Source organism: Lissotriton vulgaris, chromosome 1_1 (assembly GCF_964263255.1).
Source record: "Lissotriton vulgaris chromosome 1_1, aLisVul1.2, whole genome shotgun sequence".
Taxonomy (NCBI): Eukaryota; Metazoa; Chordata; class Amphibia; order Caudata; family Salamandridae; genus Lissotriton; species Lissotriton vulgaris.
In genome coordinates this window covers 1,697,287,057-1,697,314,789 of record NC_141685.1, presented here as the reverse complement: position 1 = coordinate 1,697,314,789, position 27,733 = coordinate 1,697,287,057, and the positions used below count along the sequence as shown (strand labels likewise).

The following is a 27,733-nucleotide window of genomic DNA, read 5'->3' as shown; positions in this document are numbered from 1 at the left end:
GGCCTCACCTCGTACTGCAGACAATGGATTCCCCAGTATGCATTTCTAGCTAAACCACTCATCCAGTTAACGACACAGGAGGCAGCGACTTCGACTGTCCTCCCTTGGACTCAGGAACACACACAAGCTTTTGAAGAATTAAAGAAAGTTTTATGCCAAGCACCAGTTTTAGCGACACCATGTTACAGCAAACCGTTTACACTTTTTGTTACAGAACGTGATGGCACAGCGTTGTCTGTCCTCACTCAAGACCAAGCAGGTTCACATAAGCCTTGTGCTTATTTTTCTAGTACATTGGATTCAGTAGCTCAAGCACTCCCTGCGTGCTTAAAGTCAGTAGCAGCAACAGCGTTAGCAATAAGACAAAGTGATTCAATTGTTTTAGGTCATCAGTTAACAGTTCAAGTACCACATTCTGTAGAGGTTTTGTTAAACAGAACCCAGACTCAACACTTAACTATAGCACGACTGACAGGTTATGAATTAACACTATTCCAGCCACACATAGAAATCAGACGTTGCAGCATCCTGAACCCCGCAACACTGTTACCTACAGTTATGACAGATCCAGCTCCGCATGATTGTATAGAAATAATTAATGCAGTAACTAAGCCTAGACGAGACTTAACAGATGTCCCATTGACAAATCCAGACCTGACACTTTATGTGGACGGTTCATGCATGAGAACAAGTACAGGAGAATTAGTGGCCGCGTACGCCGTGACCACTGAAACTGAAATTAAAGAAACACATCGTATTGACACCCTGTCTGCTCAAGCAGCAGAGCTCATCGCTCTGACTCGAGCCTGTATTCTAGCCAAGAACAGAAATGTTAACATATACACAGATTCCCGCTATGCCTTCGGAGTTGTACACGACTTCGGAGTCCTCTGGCAAGAACGAGGTTTTCTGACTTCCCATGGGGCCAAGATACAACATGGCCCCCTCATTCAAGCACTGTTAGAAGCAATACATTTGCCCTCGGGCATATCAGTCATGAAGTGTAAGGCACATACTAAAGTCACAGATTCTGTTTCCCAGGGTAACGACCTGGCAGACCAGACAGCAAAACATACAGCATTGACTTACACCCAGACTACTGATGTGACAAAGACAATAGTCCAGACCCAGTGTATGGCAGTTAGAGATCCCGCCCTAGATGTAATTGATATCCAGACACATGCTACTCCAGAGGAGATAAAGAAATGGACTGAACTAGGAGGGATTCAGACAGATCAAGGTTGGGTGACGAAGGGAAAATCTATATGGTTTCTCCCCGACTCAATGGTTCAAGTCATGATAAATACAGCACATAGTCCTGCCCATCTTGGAGAGAAAGCCATGTTAGACAGTTTACAGAATCTCTGGTACAACAAACACTTACGAGCAGCAGCAAAACAGAAAGTGCGTACTTGCATGATCTGTTGTCAGTTCAATCCAGGTAAAAGCGTCCCTGTTGAGCAAGGTGGATTTCATCCTCCCGATCACCCTTTTGAAGTCCTCCAGATGGATTATATCCAGATGAATAGCTGTAGAGGATTTAAGTATGTCCTTGTAATTGTTTGTGCTCTGTCCCGCTGGACCGAAGCATACCCAGTCCCAGACTACACTGCTCCGACCACTGCCAGACAGTTGGTTCGTGAATTCTTCCCACGGTACGGTTTGCCCCGTGTCGTGTATTCAGACAACGGACAGCCGTTCTCGTCCGAGCTGATGAGACAAGTTTCCCTCTTGCTAGGATATCAGTGGAGGTTCCACTGTGTCCGACATCCCGAAGCAGCTGGCCTTGTAGAAAGGCATAATCAGACACTAAAAATCCGTCTTGCCAAGATCTGTCAGGAAAAAGGGGTCGACTGGATAGTCGCCCTGCCCGTGGCACTATTCTACATGAGGATGGTCGCCCACTCGAGATCAGGGCTATCCCCGTACGAAGTGGTCTTTGGCAGACCGCCGAATATGTGGGGGACGCCCGTTCCGAAAAAGATCACTGATATTGATTGTAACATGTTGACAGATTACCTTGCCTCCTTGATGTCTGCACTCCAATCATGTCGTTCACAGGTTGCCGCAGCCTTCCCTGACAATACCGATGTAAAGGCGCATGAGGTCCGCCCAGGTGACCTGGTAGTCGTCCGGAATTTCGACCGGAAAAGTCCGCTGGAGCCCCGCTGGAAGTCTCCAAAGACCGTTCTGCTTACCACTAGGACCGCCGTGAAAATCGAGGGGAGAAAGGGGTGGGTCCACACGAGTCACATCAAACTATGCAATGAACTAAAAAACGGACTGAAACAGGACTCTGACTCGTCCACCCCCACCAAAGACTGTGTTGAAGCACAAGACGTTACTGTGCCTAAAAGAGAAAAGACTCCTCAAGAACTTTACCGAATGAAGCTTCGATCTAGCAAGTCAGACAGTTTAATTGTTTAAGTCCTCCCTTAGGTGAATCGGTTAAATAGTTTCTGACATGTATCCCCTAGATCGAGTTAGAGAGAGAGAGGAAAAGAGAAGAACATATTGCAAATCACTTCGTAGTCACTGCATAGTGACACTAATAATCATGTTTATTCTGAGTATTCTAATTATTATTGCCAGCATTCTGCTTCCTATGTACTGGCCTATTTTCAGGCGTGAACAATCTGCTTACAATGTCTCTGCTGAACACACTTTTAGTGAACTTCCTGTACATGAACTCTCTTACAGACTTGCGCTGCGCAACAATACATTCATTAGTATGTTACACCATTCCCATCAGACAAATAATGCTACAGACTGTTGGATATGTGGCCGACTCCCTCCCTACCAGAATTACAAGGGAGCTCTGCCTCTCTTTCCGTACCCATTCACTCACAATGGCTCCTGTGGAGCATGGTTTAAAATAATTAATTCTTTAGATCCTGATATTGCTGTTTTCGATGGGGGCTGGGTTTGGGGAAACTTGAACTTAGTCCTGCTCAACGTCTGTTATCCTGATCAAGAAGGACTTCCCACTCGAATAGGAACTGATCTAGAAAATGAAGTATATGGATTAGGTAATTACACAATTAGCCTTATGATCCTCACTGTTGAATCTGAAACTGCTCCAGTTCTGCCCCATATGTTAGTACTACCAGTCACAGGTGAATTATGTGTTAGCAAGAAAGGTTCAGTACACGTAGGTCATAGTAAATGCACTACTGTGGTCGAGTTCAGTGACCATGGTAAATCGTCCTTTAAAGCTATCAGTCATTCCTACTTTGTTTGTGGTCATACAGCATACATACGTTTGCCTCCAGATTGGGATGGTACCTGTTACATTGCCTTCCTTCTGCCACCTGTTTTCCTAGCTCCTCCTGATTACCATAGAAATACGAATCTAGCACCGAATAGACCCAAAAGAGATATTCCCCTTGTCGACTACACAGAAACGGCATGGGAACAGTACACTGATTTCAATAAAGGATTCTTTTTCTTCCTAGGACCTGTCCAAAACAGTAAATTAATACGCAGATTAACGAGAACACTTGAAGCAGTAGTGAACGAAACTGCCTCCGCTCTAGGTAACTTAACAGAGGAGCAGTCTGCTATACGGACTGTTGTCCTTCAAAATCGTCTTGTGATTGACGTCATCTTGGCAGATAGAGGTGGAGCTTGTAAGGTCATCGGGTCAAGTTGCTGTGTTTTCATTCCACAAAACGCACCATCTGTCTATCAAGCTATCACCCGTTTACATAAAATTGCAAATCAGATACATCAGAATCCAGGCATCTGGACTTGGTCCGGTTGGTTCTGGACTACGTTGACAGCTTGGGGATGGAAGATCTTATCGTTCCTAGGCATTGGCCTTGTTATAGTATTCAGTTGTTGCCTGTGCCTGCAGTGTGGGCCAGCGATATGTGGACTGTGTGCCACATCCTGCATTGAGCATTCCAGTTGCCTCTCAAACAGTCAAAGAAAGAAAGACGAACATATAATGTTACAAGAACAAACTGATCGATTTATGAGGATCGATATATCATGAAGGGTCCGTAGGGAACAAGGAGGGAATGAGGTAATATAAATTTTATGGTCATGTTGTGTTCCCTAGCGAGTACCCCACCGACTCCATGTACGAGTTAAAAGTGCATGTAACTTCCCTCCTGTACCAGCTATGAAGACGCAAATACATTTGCGTCCAACGTTAACTTGTCCTCTTTCAGACCCACCATGAATGGGTTTGATGGTCCGTTCCTAAGTATGCTATGCCAACGTCTTTTTGAAGTGTACTCCTACGTTTTTCAGCCTGGCTGAAAGTAGGCCCTGAATCTCTGCCACCGAGCCTCTTTTCTGGCTTCTGACTGCGAGGGCCTCTGCCCAAGCAGCCCCCGTACCCGTGAACTCTGACTTACTTCTAGCGCGGCCCTCCGTGCTCAGCTCAGCCTGCTGCCTGCCAAGATTGACTATAACCTTCGAGTTATCTGTTTTCCTCCCCGAAGATACATTCCGGCCTGCTAGCTTCAGTAAACATCCTTCCTCAGCTACAGGGCTAAAGGGCCGACCTGTCTTTATGCAAGTAATTCATAGCCTCTGTTGCCATGCTTCCATGGAAGGCCCCATGCCCCCACGCTTCTCATACAGACACTCAGGCGCTTATACACGCACTCACAGCAAGTATAGAATAGCTTCTGCTCTAGAGACCTTTCTGCCCAGATAGCTTAGTTCCTAAACATCAGATATCAGATATGATAGAAGCACAAGTTGATCTGACATGCCAGACTTCTGTCTCTTTCCGCCAGTGTAAATGTCAAGTCCCCTGCACCCCGTCTATCACACGTCATGCAGCTGCGCGCGCATCCAAGCTTCCGATTTCTGCTGACATTGCAACATTCTGTTAGCACCCCCCCTTGGTGCCACCCACTTGCGTCACCTATCAGTGACGTTTTCTAGCACACACGCCTAGTTTACGCCTCTTGATGATGTACTAGCACCACGTGTATACTGTTATCTTGTCTTCTCTCAGCTGTTACGCCTCTTACATTGAACATTATGATGTAAATCAAGTATATAAGCTATGTATTGTCAATAAACGACGGCGCGCTCATCTATCCCTTCTGACATCCTGTGTGGTGGTCAGAACATGATATCCTGATTCCTTTATGAGGAATAAAACCCTTAGAAACTCTTACACCACGGACTCTGTTTTCCTTCATTTCGATTGAGTTATTATTGATTAAGTACTTACCTGCATAGAAATTAAGAGAGTAAATTAATTATTTACATCAAAGACTGGAAGCACACATAAATCAAGCCCGTACTCAAAGTGGAAAACGTTCTTTCTCTTACCTCGCCGCAATATATCTTGGAATAACCTGCCCCTTCATCTACTGACCTCACCCTCCCTGCTGGAATTCAGAAAAGTACTCAAGACCTGGTTGTTCAACTGAGCCCTATAGCAGCACTTAAGCATTTGTATATACTCATGGGTGTAGAACGTGCTTTACAAATCCTGATTAATGTATATATGTGCTCCTGTTTACTTGCAGACAAATGACAACAAGTATAATTTTGTGATCAGGGTGGTTCAGAGTACATCAGGTTTATGACACATTGTGTACAAGCAGTAAAAAAACGCCTACAACATGTCATACTTCTATTCAGCAGCACAAGAGCACTTTGCTCAGCCGTGAGGATATTATCAAAAGGATCAAACTACGACAATGAAAAAGAAACAAGGCAACACAACCATCATTATACCAACATTAGATATATCCACAAAAGCAAGCATATTAAAAAACAGAGCCTTGCATATTAGACAAATGCATTGAGACGAGATAAGATGAGTTCAGATATATTATTTTGAACATGACTCAACGCTGAAAACACAGAAGTAACTTCAATATTACCAGGCTATTCCACATACACATATTTATATGGAATGCACATATGAAGATAGCATAACATACACACATCTGCAAGCGCAATGTCTGGGTAGCAATGAAATAAGCAAGTACTCTATTCAAAGTTTGGAATCTGTGCCTAAATAAAAGTGAATTGCAAATTAATTTTCTGTATATGCCTTTAATGGGAATTATTGAACATGGAACTACACAGATATTCTTATTGAAAATATGTATATCTATGTAGACTACAGCCAATCACCCAACGTAACAGAAAAGTAACATTATTTTATTTGATCTACCAGTAAAATCAATAACTAGATTAAGTTTGACAGCAGCTTTACAGAAAGTCAACTGAGATGCAATAAAGATACTTTCAGATTATAATTGTTTGCTATTATTGTACATACCCCTAACGGAGTGATCACGTCAGGAAGTATCTTGGACATGCAGGCTTCTGCCTTGGCATACAGATGATGATTCTTCAAACAGGTCAGAACTGCTTCATGATTCATTCTTCTGAGGCACTTAATGGTTGAAACACATCTATAGAAGACACATAGAAACATTAATTATAGCTTCTTTAAACATGTTTATGTTTGGGTTTTAACAGCAGAGCTGTTAAACAAACATATTGCTTTAAATAACTTCTGCTCTGATTACAAATAAGTCAGTGTTTTCTGACCCCCTTGCTAAACTCCTGCTTGCGCAGGGGTCTTAATTATAATTTGGTCGACATTTACCACATCCAGTAATTTCTACACAAATTAAATATCACACCCTCCGTTAAACTACAGCAGGTCAAACCTGCTGGATTTCAGGGGGAGAAAAGGGTACGTTTCTTTACTCATAACTGTTGCTATTTATCGCACCTGATAAATAACGTACCCGAAAGTATCATTTATTCATAAAATCATTACTCGGTGACAAAAACAACCATAAAAGAAAGCAATAAATATGATTTAAAATCTTCTCAATAATACTCTTGAACATAAAATACATCTCAGATAAAAACCCATGGAAATAAAATGCGAAAAAAGGAAATCAGTCTGGTCTGGATCTCTTGGGCGTCAGCGCTGCATGTAAAAAGCACAGCACAGTACCCAGAGTATCATTATCAATCCTCTGCAATTAAAACACCTGGATTCCTTCAAATTCTAAATTTGGTCCTTAGCGTGTGAATTGGGTCCACTGCTGTCAGCCGTTGACGATTTTGGAGAAGCTTCTCTTAGCCAATGGCTTGAAACTGTGTCAATAATTTTATTCAGTTATTCAGTTAAAAGGAGTATTTCGTTCTACCCCAATACTATTGGCTGTTAGAATGTACCTTGCCACCTCCAAAAGAATGCACTGAACTGCATTGGCTGTTTTACAAGTACAAGTACAGGTTTCTCTGTCCCTTTTTCTATCCACGTCTGCTGGCTACCTGCAGCCCTATCTCAATCCTACATTTTACCAGCATGCCAACTCCTCTCTTTACTACTTTCTGCTTCTCCATGTATGCTATTTGTATGTTCCACCTGCAACCCCACCTCTTTCTTTCTTCCAGACTTCCCTCTTTCCCAGTGTATTGCTCATTCCCTTCGCATGAGCCTCACCCCGAGTGTTTTTCTCGGTCCCCTTCCCGCCGCCCCTTCACCACCTTTCACCACTCTTTCACCTTTGTATCCTCTTCATTCCTGTGCTCGCTCTTCCTTAATGCAAAAAGAACAATTGATGGAAAGAATGCAGATCAATGTCATAGATTTACCCCAGTACAGCCATCTGGGGCTAAATCCATTGTTTGTTTGCTCACCGTGCCATTCCAGTTTGGACCCAGCCATATCCAAATCAGTCTTGACCCTGCGCCCAATGGGAACAGTCCAGCTCGAACTGCCAGGCCAGGTCCTCCCAGGACTGGAAACAGGCATCATAGGACCGGTTTCGGGCTTTCAGCCCTCATCAGCCAGGATAGCTGGACTCCAGTGGCATGGAGAGCAGGGGGACCCACGTCTGGGTATACCCGTCCCCCTCGGGGTGAGAAATGCAAAAAGAACAATTGATGGACAGAATGCAGAACAATGTCATACATTCACCCCCAGTACAGAGATCTGGGCCTAAATCCATCGTTTTTTTGCTTACCATGCCATTCCAGTTTGGACCCAGCCATATGCCAATCAGTCTTGACTCTGCGCCCAAGGGGAGCAGTCCAGCCTGAACTGCCAGGGCAGGTCCTCCCTGGACTGGAAAAAAGCATTACCTTTTCTCATAAGCCAGGATAGCTGGACTCCAGTGGCATGGAGAGCATGGGACCCACGTCTGGCGCTTTCTTATTAGTACCCTAGTTGTCTCCTTAGAAATGATGCTGCCTTGCCATTAATATAATCCTTTTTTATGTCAAATGTAGGTAAGGGGCAAGGAAACCCTTATTATAATACTTTAATTCGTTCTATGCGAAATTAACTAAATAAGGACTGAAATGAAGGCCCCTTTGGAATGTTACCTTATTTGACATAGAAACAAAAACAGGAGGATTGGAGGTGAAGCGGCCTAGCAATCAGTCAGCCTTTCTCTACTTAAATATGAATGGTTTTAACATGCATAGACCACACGGGTTAGCACAGTAAACCCAGGCACACTTGCGTTCCTTTTTTTTTTTGCTTGTTCCTGCTTGAATCTGTTTGAGTTTTTTCCATTTTTAGAACATGTATATCATAGGTACAAATAATACAACAATAGTGTCCCACTGTTTTGAAAAAATTATAAAGAAGAAAGTCACTGTACAACAGAAATCAGGATGGAAAGCATTCTGCTAAACAAATGAGATTGTTATGCCCACAGATTTGCCAATGCCTAGTTAGGTCTGCCCACTCGCGTTCCTATTGCTCATTGAGAACTTTGTCAGGGCTGAAAGCGATAAGAAACACACATCAGTAAACATAGATAGGGAGAGGGGGCAACATAAAACCTTTAAATATTTAAAGGTTTTATGTTGCCCTCTCTTCCTATCTAGGTTTACTGATGTGTATTTCTTATTGATTTCAGCCCTGATGAAGTTCTCAATGAGAACGAAACACGTAGGTTGAATCTTTGTTTTTGAATTAATCTACAAAACCTTATAATAAAAGAACTTTTTTGAAAATTCTACGTTGACTTGCTGGACTCTTTTTCATCCTGCGCACACCATTTAATTACTTGAAACGGATCTGGAGCACAGTGACACCACAAGACAGTTGGTGTCCGGGTTTGTTGCGCGGGATCAACACAAGAAAAAACTGGTATAGAGGTGCAGGAACGACAGTCCACCATCCTCTCCGCTCTTTTTTCTACATTTCCCATGAAGCCTAGTGTAAGAAATGAGCCCTTTTGACATGGTCACCCTCACATTTTGCCTGTTACTTGGTGTGATTTTTACTGGAAGTGCACTGGGTTCCTGCTAACTATGCCCCCAGTTTTTTTTTAAACAAAATGTGTTGAGCATTTCTTGTATAGCCTCTTACATTTTAGGACTTACAATACAGCTTTGCAAGGCTTCAGTGAGACCAGTGCTTATAGAATATTAGTAACTTTCGTCATACATACAGTATGTCATGGGTATATCAGTGTGTCATTGTGTGTCATTGTGCTGTTACATCTCGTTGATTTACATTTTAGATGCATCGCTTACTTCTCATGTACTGTCCAGGGTTGGGAGACATAATCTGAATCATAGCTCTGTTTCTGTAAAATAACCAACAACCCAACTCCTTTCCCCTAGACGTGCCTTAGCGTGATGTGTCTCAGTAGATCATGTCCTATTCAGGTTGGTGATTATGTTATATAAATGCCCAATGCTTCTCATGCTGGGGTAATATATAAGTGATCACATTTAGTCTCCTTCCCTTCCATCCCCTCCTTGCCCTTCCTCCTCAGCGTCATTACGTGGATTCTTCAGTAGTGTCACTAACACTTTACATGCTCGGACTGTCTTTAAGGATCCCCTGCCTCTTCTGGGCTCATACAGTCTTACCGCCCCCTTGTAAGTCACCCATCTCGTAAATTCTTTCTTCCCTCATTCCACACCAGGTCTCCACTGAGCTTTCCAGTTCCTAGCGATCTCTCTTTTGACTGTCATGAATGTCAAATCTTGGAACTTACTCGTTGTTTTGGTTTTTGATGTGTGAGGGAACCAGTGTAAGAGACAGTATCCTGGCGTTACTTGTACTTCTTTCTCTGTTATCTCCACTAGCAGTGTTCTCACTGTTTTTCAGAACTTCTCTAACTTAGGGCAGTCCCAGAACATATGCAAAAATGCAGCATTGGCCTCCCTACAGCGGGGGCATAGAGCTGCCCGTGTCCGAAAGTGTTTGTTGATGTGTTCTGGTGTTAGGTAGACTCTATGTAACATGTACAAATTTATTAGTTGGAACCTGGCGTTTCTAGTAAGCCTTGTTGGCCTCTCCACTAATATGTCCCATGTTTTCTCCTCTATATCAGTCCCAAAATCCTCTTCCTATCTTTCCCAAACTGGGTGCGTGTGGGCAATGTCTCATTCCTGAGGCGTCGGTACAAACAAGTAATGCTTTAAAAGTTCCAGAGTCTGACACCACATCGTGGCAGCCTCCCGATGTTGAGGATTCCGAATGACCTTCTCCCCAATGTTTTCTTACTGCCTTGCTGACGGCGTTATAAAGTTAAAAATTACCTTGGGGTATGTAATACTGCTCACTGAACTCGTTGAATGGTAATTGGGATCCATCCTCATAAACAGGCCCACGGTGTAGTGAGCAAGGTTCTCACGGATCCAGAGGGCAGATATATCCTGCTACATGGGAGGATACTGGGCAGGGAACTTACACTAAGGAGCATTCACGCACCGAACCACGATCAGATCCAGTACCTACAGTGAGCTGGACACCTCTCGTGTATTGCTGGGGGGGATTTTAACTGCGTGGCTGACATAGCGATGGATAGGTCAACCCCCCACTGAATAATATCCCGGTAGCCATGGTGACTAGGGGTTTTCGTGAGTGGCTAGAGGACTGGGACATGGGAAAGATTTGGAAACTGCAACATGGAACTGTGAGGGGTTACTCGTATTATTCCCCCTTGTATAAGTTACATACCAGGCTTGATATGTACGTTTGCTCTAGTGGTTTAGGACAGTCCATCACCCATACAGAATACTTGGGGTGCACTATATCCGACCACAACCCCTTATTGCTGTGTTTCCACCCATTGTTAGAGCCCACACTGACTCCCACCTGGCCACTAGACCCGTGTCTATTGGAAGATGGTCTGTTCTATACGTCACTACAAACGGCCATCGGACAATATTTTCAGGGTAATCCAAATACGGCCACCACCAGGGAAATTGACTGGGAGGAGTTTAAAATGGTAATACGTGGACAATGCATGGGCCACAAAGTAGGGATAAGGAGGGAAATATGTGAGGAGATTACTAACCTCAAAGCCCGAAAACAGGAGAAAGAAACCCCTCACTTACAGATGAGGGCGCCCGTGATGGCAAAGAGAGGCGAGGCAAAAACACGATGAAGCACTAGAGCAGTTGACACACATGAATACAGTGGACAAATACATATGGAGGGAGGTAGGGAGGGCAGGCTACTTGCAAGTTTGATCTGGCCTGAACATGGGAGGACCCCTATATCCCAGATACAATTATCGGGGCGAGAAATGCAAACCTGGGGTAGGGGGGATGGGGGGGCAGATTAGTGAGATTGAGATTAGGCCAGCACTAAAAGAGATGGCTCGGGGAAAATCCCGACCCTGATGGACTGCCAGTGGATTTTTACTCTATGTATGCCCAGACCCTAGTACTAAAACTAGTGGAGCTATATAGCGAAACGTGGGATCTACCTTTTTCGACCAGGGACGCTCCGATAGCGCCTCTCTCCAAAACTAAAAAAAAACACTAACAGGTGTCAGATTTCCACCCACTCTCGATGCTTAGCGCTGATTTTTAAATTCTGAGTAAGATCTTGGCCACATGTCTAATGCCATATAGGAGTACCTTAGTACACACGGACCAGAATGGGTTTGTGCCGACCCGATCCAACTCTAAAAATTTACGAAGGCTATTCTCTGTGTTGCACCACCCAGGCAGAGACGAGTACCTGGATGCATTGATAGTATCTTTTGACTTCGAGAAATCCTTCTATTTGGTGAGATGGGACTCTCTTGAAGGCACGATGAAACGGATGGGAATGGGGAGGACTGGATTAGATGGGTAAAAATTCTATATACACTCCCAACTGCATGTGTGAGGATGAATGGAGTGGTCTCGGTATATATATATATCCGGGATGCCCTCTTTCTCCATTGTTGGTCGCTATCACAATGGAACCCCTTGCGTGAGCAAGCCGTACGCTGAAGACGGCTGGAATGCCAGAAACCGGTCCAGGGAAGACATGGCTTGGCAGTTCGGGCTGGACTGTTCCCATGAGGCACAGGGTCAGACTAATTTGCATATAGCCATATCTGAACTGGGGTGGCAGAGTGGGCTAAAGAACGGTGATGGATTAAACCCAGATCTTTTGACTGGGTGTGAGTGTTTGATTGATTCAGATGCTCCGTCCATCACCACCCCCTTTTGTACCGCTACATACACATGGAGGCACGACCCAGACTTAGGAGACCCATGACGGACTAAGAGGCATACCTGTGAACACATATGATGGAACAAACGCATTACAAGGTACCACACAACAACGTTTACTTTGATTTATTATTTGTTCACAAATTGGCAGGAAATGTTTGTAAGTGCAATGATGAAGAAATTGCCTGGGGAAATTATATATATATATATATATATATATATATATATATATATATATATATATATATATATATATATATATATATATATATATATATATATATATATATATATATATATATATATATATGAAGCAAAAAGATCCTCAATGAAGAAGACGCCGCGCACCACTTTCAAGATAGTTTTAGTGCTTTATTTAGTAGGTTTTCTCCCACCCTACGCGTTTCAGACTTTCCCAGTCCTTGGTCACGGAAAACCTACTAAATAAAGCACTAAAACTATCTTGAAAGTGGTGTGCGGCGTCTTCTTCATTGAGGATCTTTTTGCTTCAAAAATAAAGCGAGGTTGTCCCATTCCTCGCCGCCAGCGCCAGCTATTGTTTGCTCCCCCCGCCTGGGACATTTGCTGTGTGATATATATATATATATATATATATATATATATATATATATATTATATTTAGAACAACAAGGGTACCCCAAACAAGTCAGCACAGGACCTCGGGGAGCATACTTTAAAGAAACAACAGTGGTCCCATGCACAATGAATTCACAGGAACAATGAATAAAGACACAATCGATTCTGCATTAATATGACTTGTCCAGCCGGACAGAGGTCTCAATGTTTTTACTCAACAAGGAATCAACAGGGAATTTTCTTCGACGGTTTCACGTGGTGGGGCACAAGCCTGTACCCTACTTAAGCACATACAATTTAGTAAAATCGAAATGCAGTGAATAAGAACAGGGCTTTTTAGGCAGAAGCTGCAAGGTTCTTAAGTGACAGTAAGAACGAAGAATTCAAAATGCACCTTTACATAAACACATCACATGATATAAATAATGTATAAGGCACATAAAAGGTCGACGGCGTTTCGATCCCACTTTTAAATCATGGGGATCATCATCAGGACATTGATTAATGCCTAATCCAATCAAGCCTCTATTGCCTAGAAGAGAATAAAGGAGGACGAAATATATAAACAGAGATGTGGAAGTGGATTGCCATAGTGGTGATAGGTGCAAAAGTGGTGAAGAGTGTTGCAATATTAAAAAATAATTCTACTAAAAATACTAATAAAAACCGGCATGCCAATTCTTGGAGATGACGTATAAAGCGGAAGTGCAGTAGGGTAAGGGTTATAATCTCAGTGGTCGTATTCCCAGGAATCGACAAGGCTATTTAGTAGCAGAATAAGGTAGCAACAGCCTAAAAGACCACGGTACATTACAATAAATAGAATCAAGGATGAGGCTATGGGGACGGCTTATGTGACTAGATGAAGCGAAAAAGTAACGGCGTAGTGAACGGAGCGGCAATTATCGAGAGTAAGGAGTAATAATTGCTTCCAGATTAGGTGAATAATTACAGTGCCCCGTGATCGGGGAGGTGTAGTGGTGGTGACCAGTATAGGTTAGATCGATAGGAGAGTGTAGGCGGGCTGCGTGAGTTTCTTAAGCACATCACAAAAATTGCAAGGCCAGCCGACGGGGGGTGCAGAGGTAAGCGATTAGAAGGCTGTGAAATACGAGCACATTATACAGGTGAATAATGTAACCGGGGTGATAGAACGGCGCAGTGACAGTAAGAAGGGGGGCAGGCTTACCAAGGCTGGTCCAAATCAGAGGGAAGGGATAGTTCGTGCCGGAGGCTCCCTAAGAGGAATCGCTGGAAAAGGGGATTAGGGTTGGCCGTGGCGAGCAGAGTGACCTGTGCGCACTGGGGTGAAAGATTAGAAGGGCGGAACAACGAAGCGCGTCAAGAATTTGGAGCGCGCTGGGTGCAGGGTGTACCTGGGAGGGAAAGGGAATGGAGGTTACAAGCCTTATACAATATTTATACCATGTAATGTGTTTATGTAAAGGTGCATTTTGAATTCTTCCTTCTTACTGTCACTTAAGAACCTTGCAGCTTCTGCCTAAAAAGCCCTGTTCTTATTCACTGCCTTTTGAATGTACTAAATTGTATGTGCTTAAGTAGGGTACAGGCTTGTGCCCCACCACGGGAAACTGTCGAAGGAAATTCCCTGTTGATTCCTTGTTGAGTAAAAACATTGAGACCTCTATCCGGCTGGACAAGTCATATTAATGCAGAATCGATTGTGTCTGTATTCATTGTTCCTGTGAATTCATTGTGCATGGGACAACTGTGGGGAAATTACATGACATGGTACGGATTGTAAGAATATCACGTATATTGCAAGCTGCTGTACATTGGTTTCATCCCTCCTCCGTGCGGGTAATAGGAGCACTATGTTAGACAATACTCTTACCCTTGGGATTGTGTCATCTCTCTGGTTAACAACTCTCACTCTCCCAGCCACTCATTTCGTGAACCACTGCAACTGTGCTGCAAGAAAGTAACATTTGAAATCTGGTAATGCCGACATACTGCCCTCTTTGCTAACCAGGTCCCTAGTACCAGATCTCTTTCCCAAAACTGTACAATTGTACCCCAATTGGCAACACCTTTGGGTGGCACTCCCTGTAAATCTCTAGTAAGTGGTACCCCTGTATTTAGGGGAGCCCTGGCACCAGGAAAGCAGAGCCTGGTGACATGAAAGAAGACGACAGACGTGTAGAGTCTCAAAGAGCAAGAACAGAAGATCCACCTACTGACATAGTGCCAACTTTGCTGGCCTGCCTACTGATTTCGACAATTGCACCAAAAGACTTGTTCTGCAGCTGCTGCGACTCCAACGTCTGGGAGACCCTCCAGTACTTCACCCAGGAACCAAGAACTCCAGTGTGAAGCAGAACTGTTCCCCTGCTTCCTGCAGGTATCAAAGGCTGAACTGTGAGACTCCAAGACCGAGAAACCCAGACGCCGAAAAGCACCACTGGATCCGAGCCACTCAGTCCGAGCTGAAGAGGGCCAACTGTGCCAACATGGTCCTCAGACCCTCCAGTCTGAAAGCCTACCTTGGGTTTCTCCACTGAGGATTTCCCGACAATGCTTGCAGCCTCTGTTCGCAGGCTCCCACTACCGCACCTGCTCTTGGTGATGAAAACCAGACGCCAAGGGACACCTCTGCATCTGTCGCCCCTGGCCGGTGGAGAAGAGGACCAAAGGTGTCCCCACATCCCAAGCATTGTGAGGCCTAAGCCCCCAAGTTGGTTCAGCCCAACTGGCCTTCCAGTCAAAACCTGTAGCCTCTCTTCAAGAAGATAAATCCCCATTGACTTTCACTGGGCACCTGATAGAGTTGCACTTCTACACTGGGCCACCACAGTGCAGCTGGTGGAGTCTTGCTGATGCTGCCTTGGACCTTGTCCTTCACTCACCTTAAGTCCAGGAGATTGGTCTCATACGTCACTGCAATGAACCTGAATGCAGTACTTGATTTTCCTCCCATAGGATATTATTGCAGCTTCCAAAACTTTTTAAATGCAAAAGTATTTCTCTTCAAATATTTATTTACCTGATTGTATTGATTCTGGTGCCTAAATATATATAAAGATACTTTTAGATTTTTTTTATAAATTGGCCACGTCCATCATTTATAGACTAGTGTGTGTATCTGCAGATGTCTTACACTCCTCTCTAATAAGCCCAAGGCTGCTCGACCACATTACCCCCAGAAGAGCACTTTGGATTGCTAGAGCAAACCCCTGTCCACTCATAAGCTAACCCCTGGACTCTTTGCGTGGTATATCTCATTTTGACACATTATATAAAGAGCCAGCTTCCTACACCTTGGGAAACAGGAAAAAACAACAAGACAATCCAATGGCATTGCTGGGAACTCTTTATTGTCATTCCTCTCCCTTCATGTTCCTCTTTCGTTGCTGCTCAGCCTGCCAGTTAAGTACACCCGCTCAGCGTCTCCCGGTTAGTGAATACATTTTGCTTGGCTGGGGTAAGAGTGTTGGCAACTGTTTGAGTAATGTGTATGTTATGCTATTACAAGTTTGGTCCGCGATAGCTGTGTCAATTAGGAGACGCACTCCTATGCAGTGCAATCTGGCTGTATCGTCCCACTGGGCTGCTGACATGGTGTGGTCTGCTGGCCCCTAGAGGGTGCTGCAGAGCACTGGTGAAGGGCAACTGGCAGGCTTCAGGCTTCATGATCGTCGTGCAGTGAGAGTTCCGATTATAGGAGAGCGGCGCACCGATCGCCGAGTCATGCCGACATTTGCCCACTGGTTGGAGTCTGTCGTCCCCAACAGGGTTCCATACTGCTGATTTACCCCTGACTTCTAGCCTTTTCAGCACCGACCGGGGTTTTCCTACTGCAGCGCTACCCCAAACACTTGACAAGTTCGTAAGGATACGACCTAGGCAAGCTTGCCCATAATAATATATAGGCGCTCTGTGTTTCACTAACTTTTAATTGGGCTGTACAAGTCCCACAATATACTGGTCTCCCAGTTACTAAGATACAATGCAATACTTACAGGTTAATTTGGAGGAGGAGGCAGAAGCTCAAACTTCCCCTTTGATGAGTTTTGTAAAGCAGTTGATGCCTCTATTTCGAAACCAGTCTCATACGCCATTGCACCCTGAGAGAAGACTCTACAACTCTATGAGAGCTGTAATGCACCCCTCTTCCAGAAAGAAGATCTTTCAGGACCTGAGGTCCAACTATCTCTAGGGCATTCAGAAGTAAAACCCTCTAAGTACAGAACTAAACAAAGAGTCGACATGGCACACATCCCTGTGTGCCATGCCCACAAGACCCACTGCCCTGGCATACCTCAGTCACGCCTCTAGCTGGGTGCCCTATACCAGTGGGGTGGGCACAGGTGCATGAGCCCTGTACCTCTAAAGTACCCAGGGCCATTCCTGGGCACTGTAAGTGCAGTGATGCCAATAAGAATATATGTTGCTGGGAGGTTGTCATTACGAACTCCACAACAACATAATGGCTACACCAAAGACTGACAAGTTTGATATCAAACTTCTCAGCACATTAAACCCGCACTGATGCCACTGTAGGATTTAATGTAAAATGCACCAGACCAGAGGGCATCTTACAGATGCCCTTTGAAAACCTAACCTACAATCTATGTCTGGTCTGAGTGGCTGCCGAGGCTGCCACACAGCAGACATGTTGCTGGACTCCTGGGTGGAGAGCCCCCCGCTCTCCTGGGCCTGCAACAATGCACATCATAGGAGAGGTGCTAGGTCTCCTCCCCCAGGATGGGCAGGGGGAAGCTTCAAAGGCCTGCCACCTTTGTGAGCTTCTCCAGGCCACTTGCTGTACTCAGCAACTGGCTCCCACCAGTTCTAAACCCCCACTCTAGCTGGAAGACTGGCGGGAAACCCTACGTCAGGAAGGGGGGTTGCCAGCCTGTGCCAACACCACCCCTCAGTTGGGAGAGGCGAGGTAAAGCACTACCCCGGGTTCCGGCAATCTTGAAGATAGGGAGCCCTGAGAGGAGCAGGCTAGGGGGTGTACCCACCCCAGGACAGGGACCTATTGGTCCCTGCCCGTGCCCTACCTGTAACGCCCCTAAACTTAGTATTTAGGGGCACCCTGCACCTTCCTTCCTCAGATTCCGATAAGAAAAGAAGAAAGAAGATCAAGAAGAAGACCCACAGTGCAGCTGCTAACAACAGGCCGACACCCACTGACTTGGCCCCAGCCCTACCGGCCTGTCGATCCTGGAACCTGCTCCTGCTTAATCACGGCGACTCCTGCGGACAGCAACCTTGGGAAGCCCGGAGGACCTGCCTGCCTTGACCATCTGAAAGACTGGGACTCCCCTAACCAGAGGCTCTGCTTCAACAACCACACCCCTGGTGCCAGCCAGGAACCACGAATCCAGTCCACTCTGCACCCATCGAGCCCGGCCCGTGCCCAAGTGATCCAAGACCACAAGGACGTCCCCCCGGCGCCTGGGACACAAAGTCTAGTGCCCAAAGACCCTCCTCGATGAACCAGACAACGACTGCAGCCTCAGAACCAGGGACCATCCCCCCAACCGCGAGCAGCTGAGGGTAAGATTTCCAGACACCAAAAGACACCCCTGCACCCGGCGCCCTGCGGCTCCCTGTGCCTTCCTTTGGGGTACCTACCTCTTCTCCAAGATCCCAACTTACTTCTCGAAGTGGTGGTTGCACCTGAAGAATCACCGTCCCCGAGTCTACAGCCTCTGTTCCCTTTTTACCTTTCATACTGGATAACATTGAGCGCCCAACGGCTCAAAAGCACCCTGCGCCCAGCCACCCGAGTGCCGCTGGAAGTGCAACTACTACCCTACTCTACTTCCCCACTTGCCCTGAGTGGGTGACCAGGAGCTCAGCTCCCACAGCCGCGTGGCCTGCTTGCTTGCACCCACCAACCGAAGGCCCCCGACCCTCCATTGAATTGCATTGGAACTACTCTCTCTACACCAGACTGCCCCTGTGCCGCTGAGGGTGTAACTACTGTACCTTTCTGACCCTGGGAGACCCCCGAGTCTATGCCCAGAACCTTAACTTCATCAGTCGAGTACTCACCTGGAAACCGATAACTCACTTTCCTGCCATAGGATAACATTGACTGGTTTGACGCGAAAAATATTCCAAGTGTGAAGTTTTGAAACACTAAAATATTCCTATAAAATCAGCCGTTTAACGAATTTGGAATTACTCACCTGGAATCAGGAGAGGAGCCAGTACTGTACCTTTCAGCCCAGTACTGAACCGCAAAAGTAATTATAACCGTACTTACCCATAACCTCATTTTTCTCCCATAGGAAACCATTGACTGTTTTTCTCTGAAATTTCTTCTTACAAATATTCCTTCAAAATCGTACCAACTACTAAAATGTAAATACTTACTTGTTTTAGGTAGAGACCCCAGTACTGAACTTAGGATTCCAGTCCTGGATTACAAAAGTAACAAGCACCTACTTTACCTGTGACTTGAATGTCCGCCCATAGGATAACATTGCTAGTTTTTCACTGAAAAGTTTCGGTCTACTTTTAAAATACCTTTATATTCTTTAAAAATCATTCCAATAACCAAAACGTTTCTACTTAACTGTTTACAGCTTAGACCCCAGGACAGAATGTAGGAACCAGTCCTGGAGTTACAAAAGTAATCTATAAAGAAATCGGCTGCTTTTATGTAGAAAAACCCATTGAGCTCAATGTTAAACTGTGTTTAGAAGTGTGTTGCCTACTGCAACCACTGTACCTATTGTGTGTACTAAGTTTATTGCCTTTCTGCAATGTACTTACCAGACATCACTCATATTGAGAAAAGTATATTTTGATACCTCTTGGTTCTAAAAATAAAACAACAATATCTTTTGATATAAAAGCAATTGGCCTAGAGTTCAGTTCTTGAGTGTGTGAAACCTTTTGCTGACTGAGTGTGCACAACAAATGCTTTACACTGTCCTCTGGTACTGCCTTACTGCTCGACCAAGCTACCACTTTAGAGAATACGGTCAGACCTGACCTTAACCTCTGTTATACCTCTGGGGATTGTGGATTTTATACACACTGTACCTTACTTTGGTCCAGTATATTCAGAGACACTTTCTCACACTGGTGGATCAGCGGTGGGATACAAACTTGCATTTGTTGGACTACTTGGTTACCATCTGATCACACAACAGAACTCATAAATTGCCTTTAGAATTCTGAAATTGGTTTTTCCAAAATACTAAAAGTCTTGAAGGGCCTTGCTTAAGCCCCATTAGGATTTTAGAAAATAAAAGTCACTATAGTCAGGGTAGAGGGTTAGAACTATCAGGTTAGAATGTCTCAACAACCCCCAACTATTAGCGAAGGTAATATAGCACAGGGCCTGGGGGGGAGCTCGACCTCACACCTTACTTACACTTACATTTCAGAGAAGTAAGGTCCTTGTGCAAACTGAAAAATATACCAATGGGCCTGCACCCAACAAAAGTAGGGCTCCAGAAGCTCCTGGCTGAGTATGCTAAAGGCCACCCCTCTGAACAAGGTGATGACCAGTCAGAGGAAGAAGAGATGTTAGAGGAGGAGGATAATCCCCGCCCCCCCCCCCCCAATCATCTCTAGGGAGAGGAGAGTCCCTGTACCCTTAACTCCAAGAATCACACTCTGGGACCTTAGGACCTACACAGGTGGGCCAGGGCCCAGAGAAAACATTGGGACTAGTCCCAGTGAAGAGGACAGCTTGTTAGCCAAGCTGGCCAAGAGATTAGATCTAGAATCCAGGCTCCTGGCTCTGGAAAAAGAAAGGAAAGAGATGGGCTTAGCCCCTATCTCTGGTGGCAGCAATACCAATAGCAAGGATAGAGAGGAATCTGATGATCCTAAAATCCCCAAAGGGATTGTCCCTAAATTTGAGGAAGGTGATGATATCAGCAAGTGGTTCACAGCCTTTGAGAGGGCTTGTGATATGAGAAGAATGAAGAAACCTCTATGGGGGGCACTCCTGTGGGGACTGTTCTCTTATAACTGCAGTGACAGGCTTCTGACCCTCTCCGGGCCAGATGCAGGATCTTATGACCTCATGAAGAAAACTCGTATTGGGGGATTTTGGCTCACTACTCAGTAAAGACACTGGATGGTTGGTTAACTGGACACAATGTGCATGACTTTTCTGGATTTCACAATTTGTTTATGAAGGAACACATTTTGAGCAATTACAGAAATAAAAAGTTGCATCAGCATTTGGTAGACCTAGGTCTAACTTCTCCCAAAGAATTGGGAAAGATGGCAGACCATTGGGTCAAGACTAGGGTGACAAGGACAACCACCGGGGGTGACCAAAAGAAGGTGGTTACAAAACCTCCCCAGGAGAAAGGTGATGAGAACCCCCAAGGTAAAAAGTCTTGAGTTTTCCAAAGGGCCCTAAAAACCTGTACAGGGGGGTACCTGTACAGGGGGGTGGTTCCCAAACTACTCTCTATGTGCATCAGCCCTATCGGGGGAAGAACTTTGATCCTAACAAGGCCTATTGTAACAACTGTAATAAGTTGGGATATCTAACTGTAGACATAAACTGCCCCTACAACAAAACCCCTAAGGCACCCAGTGCAGCTACTCCAGGGACAGCAAGTCTACATATGAGATCAGAGAAGTGCCCAGAGCAAATCTGGGAATACACTCAAACTAGTCTAGTCTCCTTGGGGGAAATGGAGTTTGCCAATGTAGCTGGGTTACCACCCAACTTGAAAAAGTATTTGCAATACCCCTTTATTAATGGAACTAGAATAGAAGCCCTGAGGTATACAGGTGCCAGTGTCACTATGGTGAACGATACACTGTGTTCCCCAGAGCAATACTTGGCTGGGAAAACGTACCCAGTCACCAATGCTGACAGTGTTACCACTAATCGCCCTACGGCTATGGTGACACTAGGACGGGGGGAGGTTACTGGCCTGAAACTAGTAGTGGTCTCTCCACAGTTACCAGCTGACTGTCTGCTTGGAAATGACCTGGAAACCTCAGCCTGGGCTGAGGTTGAGCAAATAACTCATGCAACCATGCTGGGTATCCCTAGACTGGTGTTTGTGCAACCCAGAGCACAGAGCAAAAAGAAGGGTGAACAAGTGAAGTTGGAGCCTGAAAGTATGGCCCAACCAACCAAGAGAAAGAACCAGAAGACTGGGGGACCAGCTTCTATACAGCAAAACCCCCAGTCCCCCTCTCCTCAGAGAGAGGACTTGGAAACCCTAGAGGGAACTAAGCCCATGGAGCTTGAGCCTTACCAGGTTGAACTCTTGGTTCCAGGGGGACCCACTAGGGAAGAGCTGTGCCAGGGTCAGCCAGACTGTCCCAGGGTCAGCAAGACTGTCCCACTCTTGAAAGCCTGAGGCAGCACGCTGTTTCAGAAGCACAGGGAGATGTCAGTGGTACCCACAGAGCTTATTGGGAAGAGGGATTACTGTCTGCTGAGGCAAGAAACCCCACTCCTAGAGCCACCAGGAGAGTGGTAGTGCCACAGAAGTACAGGGAGTTCCTCCTAACTTTGGCTCATGACATCCCCCTAGCTGGACATCTGGGGAAAAATAAAACTTGGGAAAGACTAGTCGCTGCCGTGTGGGGTTCCGCAAGGCTCATCCCTTAGTCCGACACTTTTTAACATCTATGTGTCGGACCTTGCCAGTGTCATCAAGGCACATGGGATGAGCCTAACCTCGTACGCAGACGACACACAGTTGGTGTTGGCCATTAAGGGTGACGGACAGGAGGTGGCAGAAAGGTTCCAAAGTGGCATGAAAGCTATCGGTGAGTGGATGGCAGGAAACTGCCTGAAGCTCAACTCCGAGAAAACGGAGGTCGTAATCTTTGGCAGTCTCTTGCCGCCGTGGCCCGATATCTGGTGGCCATCAACATCTGGCACCCCACCTTGCCCGACCCCCAAGGTGAGGAATCTAGGAGTCACCTTTGACAATCAGCTGAACTTCATGGCTCATGCCAATAAGGTAGCGTCCACGGCCCACTTTAAACTTAGAATAATTAGGAAAATCTTGCCTTTTTTGCCTGACACAGCCGCCAAGACCCTGGTCACGTCATTGGTTCTAAGTTCACTAGACTACTGCAACGGACTCTTTCTGAATGTACAATCTAGAGTCACAAAGAAGTTGCAGATGGTACAAAATGCGGCAGCACGCTTGCTGTCCAAAAAACCAAAATTCGCACCCATCTCAGATACTCTAAGGTCCTACCACTGGTTGTCCATTCAAAACAGGATAAAGTTTAAAGCGATGTGCATAATTTACAAAGTAATGCAGGATCAGGGGCCTCGCTTCCTTAAAGATCACCTAATACCCTACAGTCCGGCTAGAAAGCTACGATCCTCAGCACTTAACCAATTAGTGGTCCCACGTACCAGAACTGTGACTTGGGGTGACCGCCGTTTCCTGGTTGCGGCCCCCAAGATCTGGAACACCTTACCATATCACATTAAAACCAGTCCATCGCTCCTACAGTTTAGGAAAAAGCTGAAGACATGGTTATTTAACCAATAAAAGTAGCACTCCAGCCGCATCCTTACCTCTAGGGAATGACATTACTGCAGTCCAGCGCCGAGACACCCAAGGGTAATTGTTCGCGCTCTATAAATGTCAGAAAATAAATAAATAAATAAATAGTCAGTCACTTCTACTGGCCCCAGATGCACCAAAAGGAGAAGGAGTTTGTGAGCTCCTGTGTTACCTGTCAGCCCAGTGGCAAGACAGATGACTACCCAAAGGCCCCCCTGATACCACTGCCAGTGTTGAGGGTACGCTTTGAAAGGGTAGGGGTGGACATTGTGGGTCCACTTGAACCTCCCCCAGCCTCAGGAACCACATTTATTCTAGTAGTAGTGGATCATGCTGCTAGGTACCCTGAAGCAATTCCCCTTCGGGTTACTACCGCTCCTGCAGTAGCCAAGGCCCTCCTGGGTATCTTCCTAAGGAGGTGGTTTCTGACAGAGGTTCCAACTTCATGTCTGCTTACCTGAAGCACATGTGGAAGGAGTGTGGTATGCAGTACAGGTTTACTACCCCATACCATCCATAAACCAATGGCCTTAGAGAGATTCAACAAGCCATTGAAACGTATGATCATGGGACTCCCTGAAAAACTCAAAAGGAGATGGGATGTCCTATTGCCATGTCTGCTTTTCGCTTATAGGGAAGTGCCACAGAAGGGAGTAGGGTTTTCCCCCTTTGAACTTCTGTTTGGCCATCCTGTAAGGGGGCCACTTTGTCTTGTGAAAAAGGGTTAGGAGAGGTCTCTCCAAGAACCCAAGCAAGACATTGTGGACTATGGGCGTGGCCTAAGGTCTAGAATGGCTGAGTATATGGAAAAGGCATCCAAGAATCTTGAGGCCAGCCAGGAGCTTCAGAAGCACTGGTATGACCAAAAAGCTGCACTGGTTGAATTTCAACCTGGGCAAAAGGTGTGGGTTTCGGAGCCAGTGGCAGCAACATGTGTTCCTTGATGAACCCGTTGGGACAGGCCACAGTCCGCCATGGTCTCTGAGATGAGTGCTGTATTACTTTCAGAGGTTTTTTCGAGATGAATGTTAAAATCTCCCAGAATGGTGTAGTCAGCCACAGCTAGGCTAGATTAAAGAGCAGGGCCTAGTGTTTGAGATAGGGTTTTTTTTGCGTTAGGCGGTCTATACAGTAGAAGGCCGTCAAAGGTATGGTTGTGTGTGAGGCCAATTTTAAACGGAAGGGACTCGCAGTCCAGGGAACAACGGGCCTCCAAACCCCGGACATGAAGACCCTCTTTGCTAATGATAGCTAAGCCACCCCCTCGTTTCCCGATTCGGTCTGCTCGAAGAATGGAGAAACCGTCAGGTACTGCTAGTGATAAGTCTGTCTCTGAGGATTCGTTTGCCTAAGTCTCTGTTATAAACAGCAGATCAAGATCGTGGGAGTCGATAAGGATGGCCACCTCTGTGTTGTGTTTTACAAGAGACCTTGCATTCAGCAGAGCAGCTTTTATTTCTGTGCGTTTATGCGTGTTGACCTGCTGGTATTGGGCCATGTAAGCCTTGCAAGGTTTATAGACGAAGGACAATGGGCAATTTGGGCATAGTTTAATTTCATCGGACGGGTACAACCCTTACAGCCCAAGATCCAGAGCATCATGGACTGGCCAGCTCCAACCACCCAGACCCAGGTCAGGGCATTCCTTGGCTTGACTGGGTACTACAGGAGGTTTGTGAAGGGATATGGGTCAATTGTGACTCCCCTCACAGAACTCACCTCCAAGAAAATGCCCAAGAAAGTAAACTGGGCTGTTAGCTGCCAAAAGGCTTTTGACACCCTGGAAGAAGCAATGTGCTCAGCACCAATTCTAAAAGCACCAGACTACTCCAAGCAGTTCATAGTGGAGACTGATGCCTCTGAGCTCGGGATAGGAGCAGTCCTAACACCAGATCAATGAGGAAGGCCAAGACCGGCCTCTTGCATTGTTATGCCCCCACTTTTTGCTGAACTAATGATGTGCTTTGACTGAGTGTGCCCTGGGCTCCTGCCAACCAGGTGCCCAGGGCCTGTGTTCCTTCCCTAAAACTGTGTTGAAACTAAAACCCAATTGGCATCTCTGGCCACCGGTCAGCCCCTAGTAAATGGTACCCTAGGTACCCAGGGCATGGTGACCAGAGAAGACCCCTAAGGGCTGCAGCACTTATTTGCCACCCTTAGGGGCCCTGTACCCTGACACACCCACACTGCCTTTGCAGGCCGAGTGTCTAAGTACAGAACCAAACAGAGAGTCGACACAGCACACACGCCTGTGTGCCATGCCCACAAACCCACTGCCCTGGCATACATCAGTCACCCCTCTAGCTGGGTGCCCTATGCCAGTGGTGTGGGCACAGGTGCACGAGCCCTATGCCCCTACAGTACCCAGGTCCATTCCTGGGCACTGTAAGCGCAGTGATACCATTAAGAGTATATGGTGCTGGGAGGTTGTCATTACGAACTCCACAGCACCATAATGGCTACACTGAAGACTGACAAGTTTGATATCAAACTTCTTAGCACATCAAACCCGCACTGATGCCAGTGTGAGATTTAATGTAAAATGCACCAGAGGGCATCTTAGAGATGCCCCCTGAAAACATAACCTACAATCCATGTCTGGTCTGAGTGGAAATTCTATTAAGGACACGAAGACGAGGATGATCCCTCCCTTGGATCAAAAGATAAATACAATACCCTCCGTCAGAATATAAATAATTCATGTTGTATTATGGCAAACTATTGATTTACATGGAAATAAGTTTATGATGTTGTAATGCACATATATAATAATAAATAATAATAATTATTATTATAATAATAATAATAATAATAATAATAATAATAATCCAAATTTGTAAAGCGCGAATCATCACCCGTTAGGGTCTCTAGGCGCCGTCTGGAAGATTAAGCAAGCTATTGACCAGAGTCACATGGTGCTGCGCTAATCTGCCACCGGCCCCGGGGATCGAACCGGGATTCCCAGGTTCTGGAGTCGGTCACCCTGGCCGCGGCGCCACACCTCTCCCCATATATTTAAGTTCATGATGTTGCAATCCACACTAGACTGATGGTGAAGTATTTGGATGAATGAGGTGAATTGCTGATTGAGAAGTAATTTCCTTTCAGTAATTGGTGCTGTTTTTTTCATAAAAGATTTAACTATTGAAACATGATTAGACTTTATGGCTGACACGCTGAAGTCGCTGAACAAACAGGAACATCAAAAGGAGAGTAAGGACTATAAAGAGTTCCCAAGCAATGCCCTTGGATGGAGTGGCTTGTTTTTTCTGTTTCCCTAGGGTTCACAGGAAATGTAGCTTTTAGACATGTTGCATGCTAAACCACGGCTGCTGTGTTTAAAATAAAAGTGAAGAAACTAAGCATAATCTTCTTCCCAGAGTCCATATTAGAATTGAAACTTTGTTACGGTAGCTAGAAATTTGTATATTGTCTGTTATAAAAGTTGTGCTCATTGGCTCTGCGGACAATATCAGTTATCATTTTACACTTTGACTCTTGAAAAAATTGAATTTCCACACACCATTTCTGAGCGTCAGGACTACAGACCAACAAAGATCCTATGCAAATCAAATTTTCTAAGTTATGATAATTTTCTGATATTTGACTAAAGAGCTATCATCAGGATTTGCTTATTTGGGTCAAAACATCCCTGAAAAAAAACTAAACACAATAAAAGTAATCTCAAAATGCACATTGAAATAGAGTGAAAGAACTAAGCATATCATACATATTAACAATATATCAGGATGATTAAATGAATTTTTAAAATCTGTGTTGACATCATAAAAAATGTATATGTTAATAAAATCAAGTACGCAAAGTATGACACTTCTTAATTAACTATGCATAATAAATAAAGCTAGAAAGTCACAAAAATAATCAGGTCATTAGTCTCACTTCTAAAAATACTGAAGAGAATACTGGAGGCATCTCACTCCCAATGAGCGAAAGTCAGGCGCTATCCATTTCCTTCTTATGTGGGCAAAGCCCACACAGAAAAACACAGCTCTTCCGTTTCATCTGGTGACAGACACACTGGGGGAAAATTAAATTTAAGTGTTACAGAAGTCAATCTACAACTAAGAGCAAAGGAGTCTATATTTAATATAAAGATTCTTGGCGTTTGAGGGTGTGCTTTTATCCAGGTTATCCTCTAAGAAGGTGCCTATTAAACAATCGAGAAACAAATAGTTTCTTACCCGTCG

The 27,733-nt window shown here is 45.2% G+C and overlaps 1 protein-coding gene across 1 annotated transcript in view; it reads right to left on the bottom strand.

Moving 5' to 3' along the window:
- FBH1 (F-box DNA helicase 1) overlaps positions 1–27,733 on the bottom strand; it is a 618,156-nt gene that overhangs the window by 489,148 nt on the left and 101,275 nt on the right. Inside the window, exon 5 of the mRNA XM_086918941.1 lies at positions 6,263–6,398. Coding sequence (XP_086775067.1) covers positions 6,263–6,398 — 136 coding nt within the window. The remainder of the gene's footprint in view (positions 1–6,262; positions 6,399–27,733) is intronic.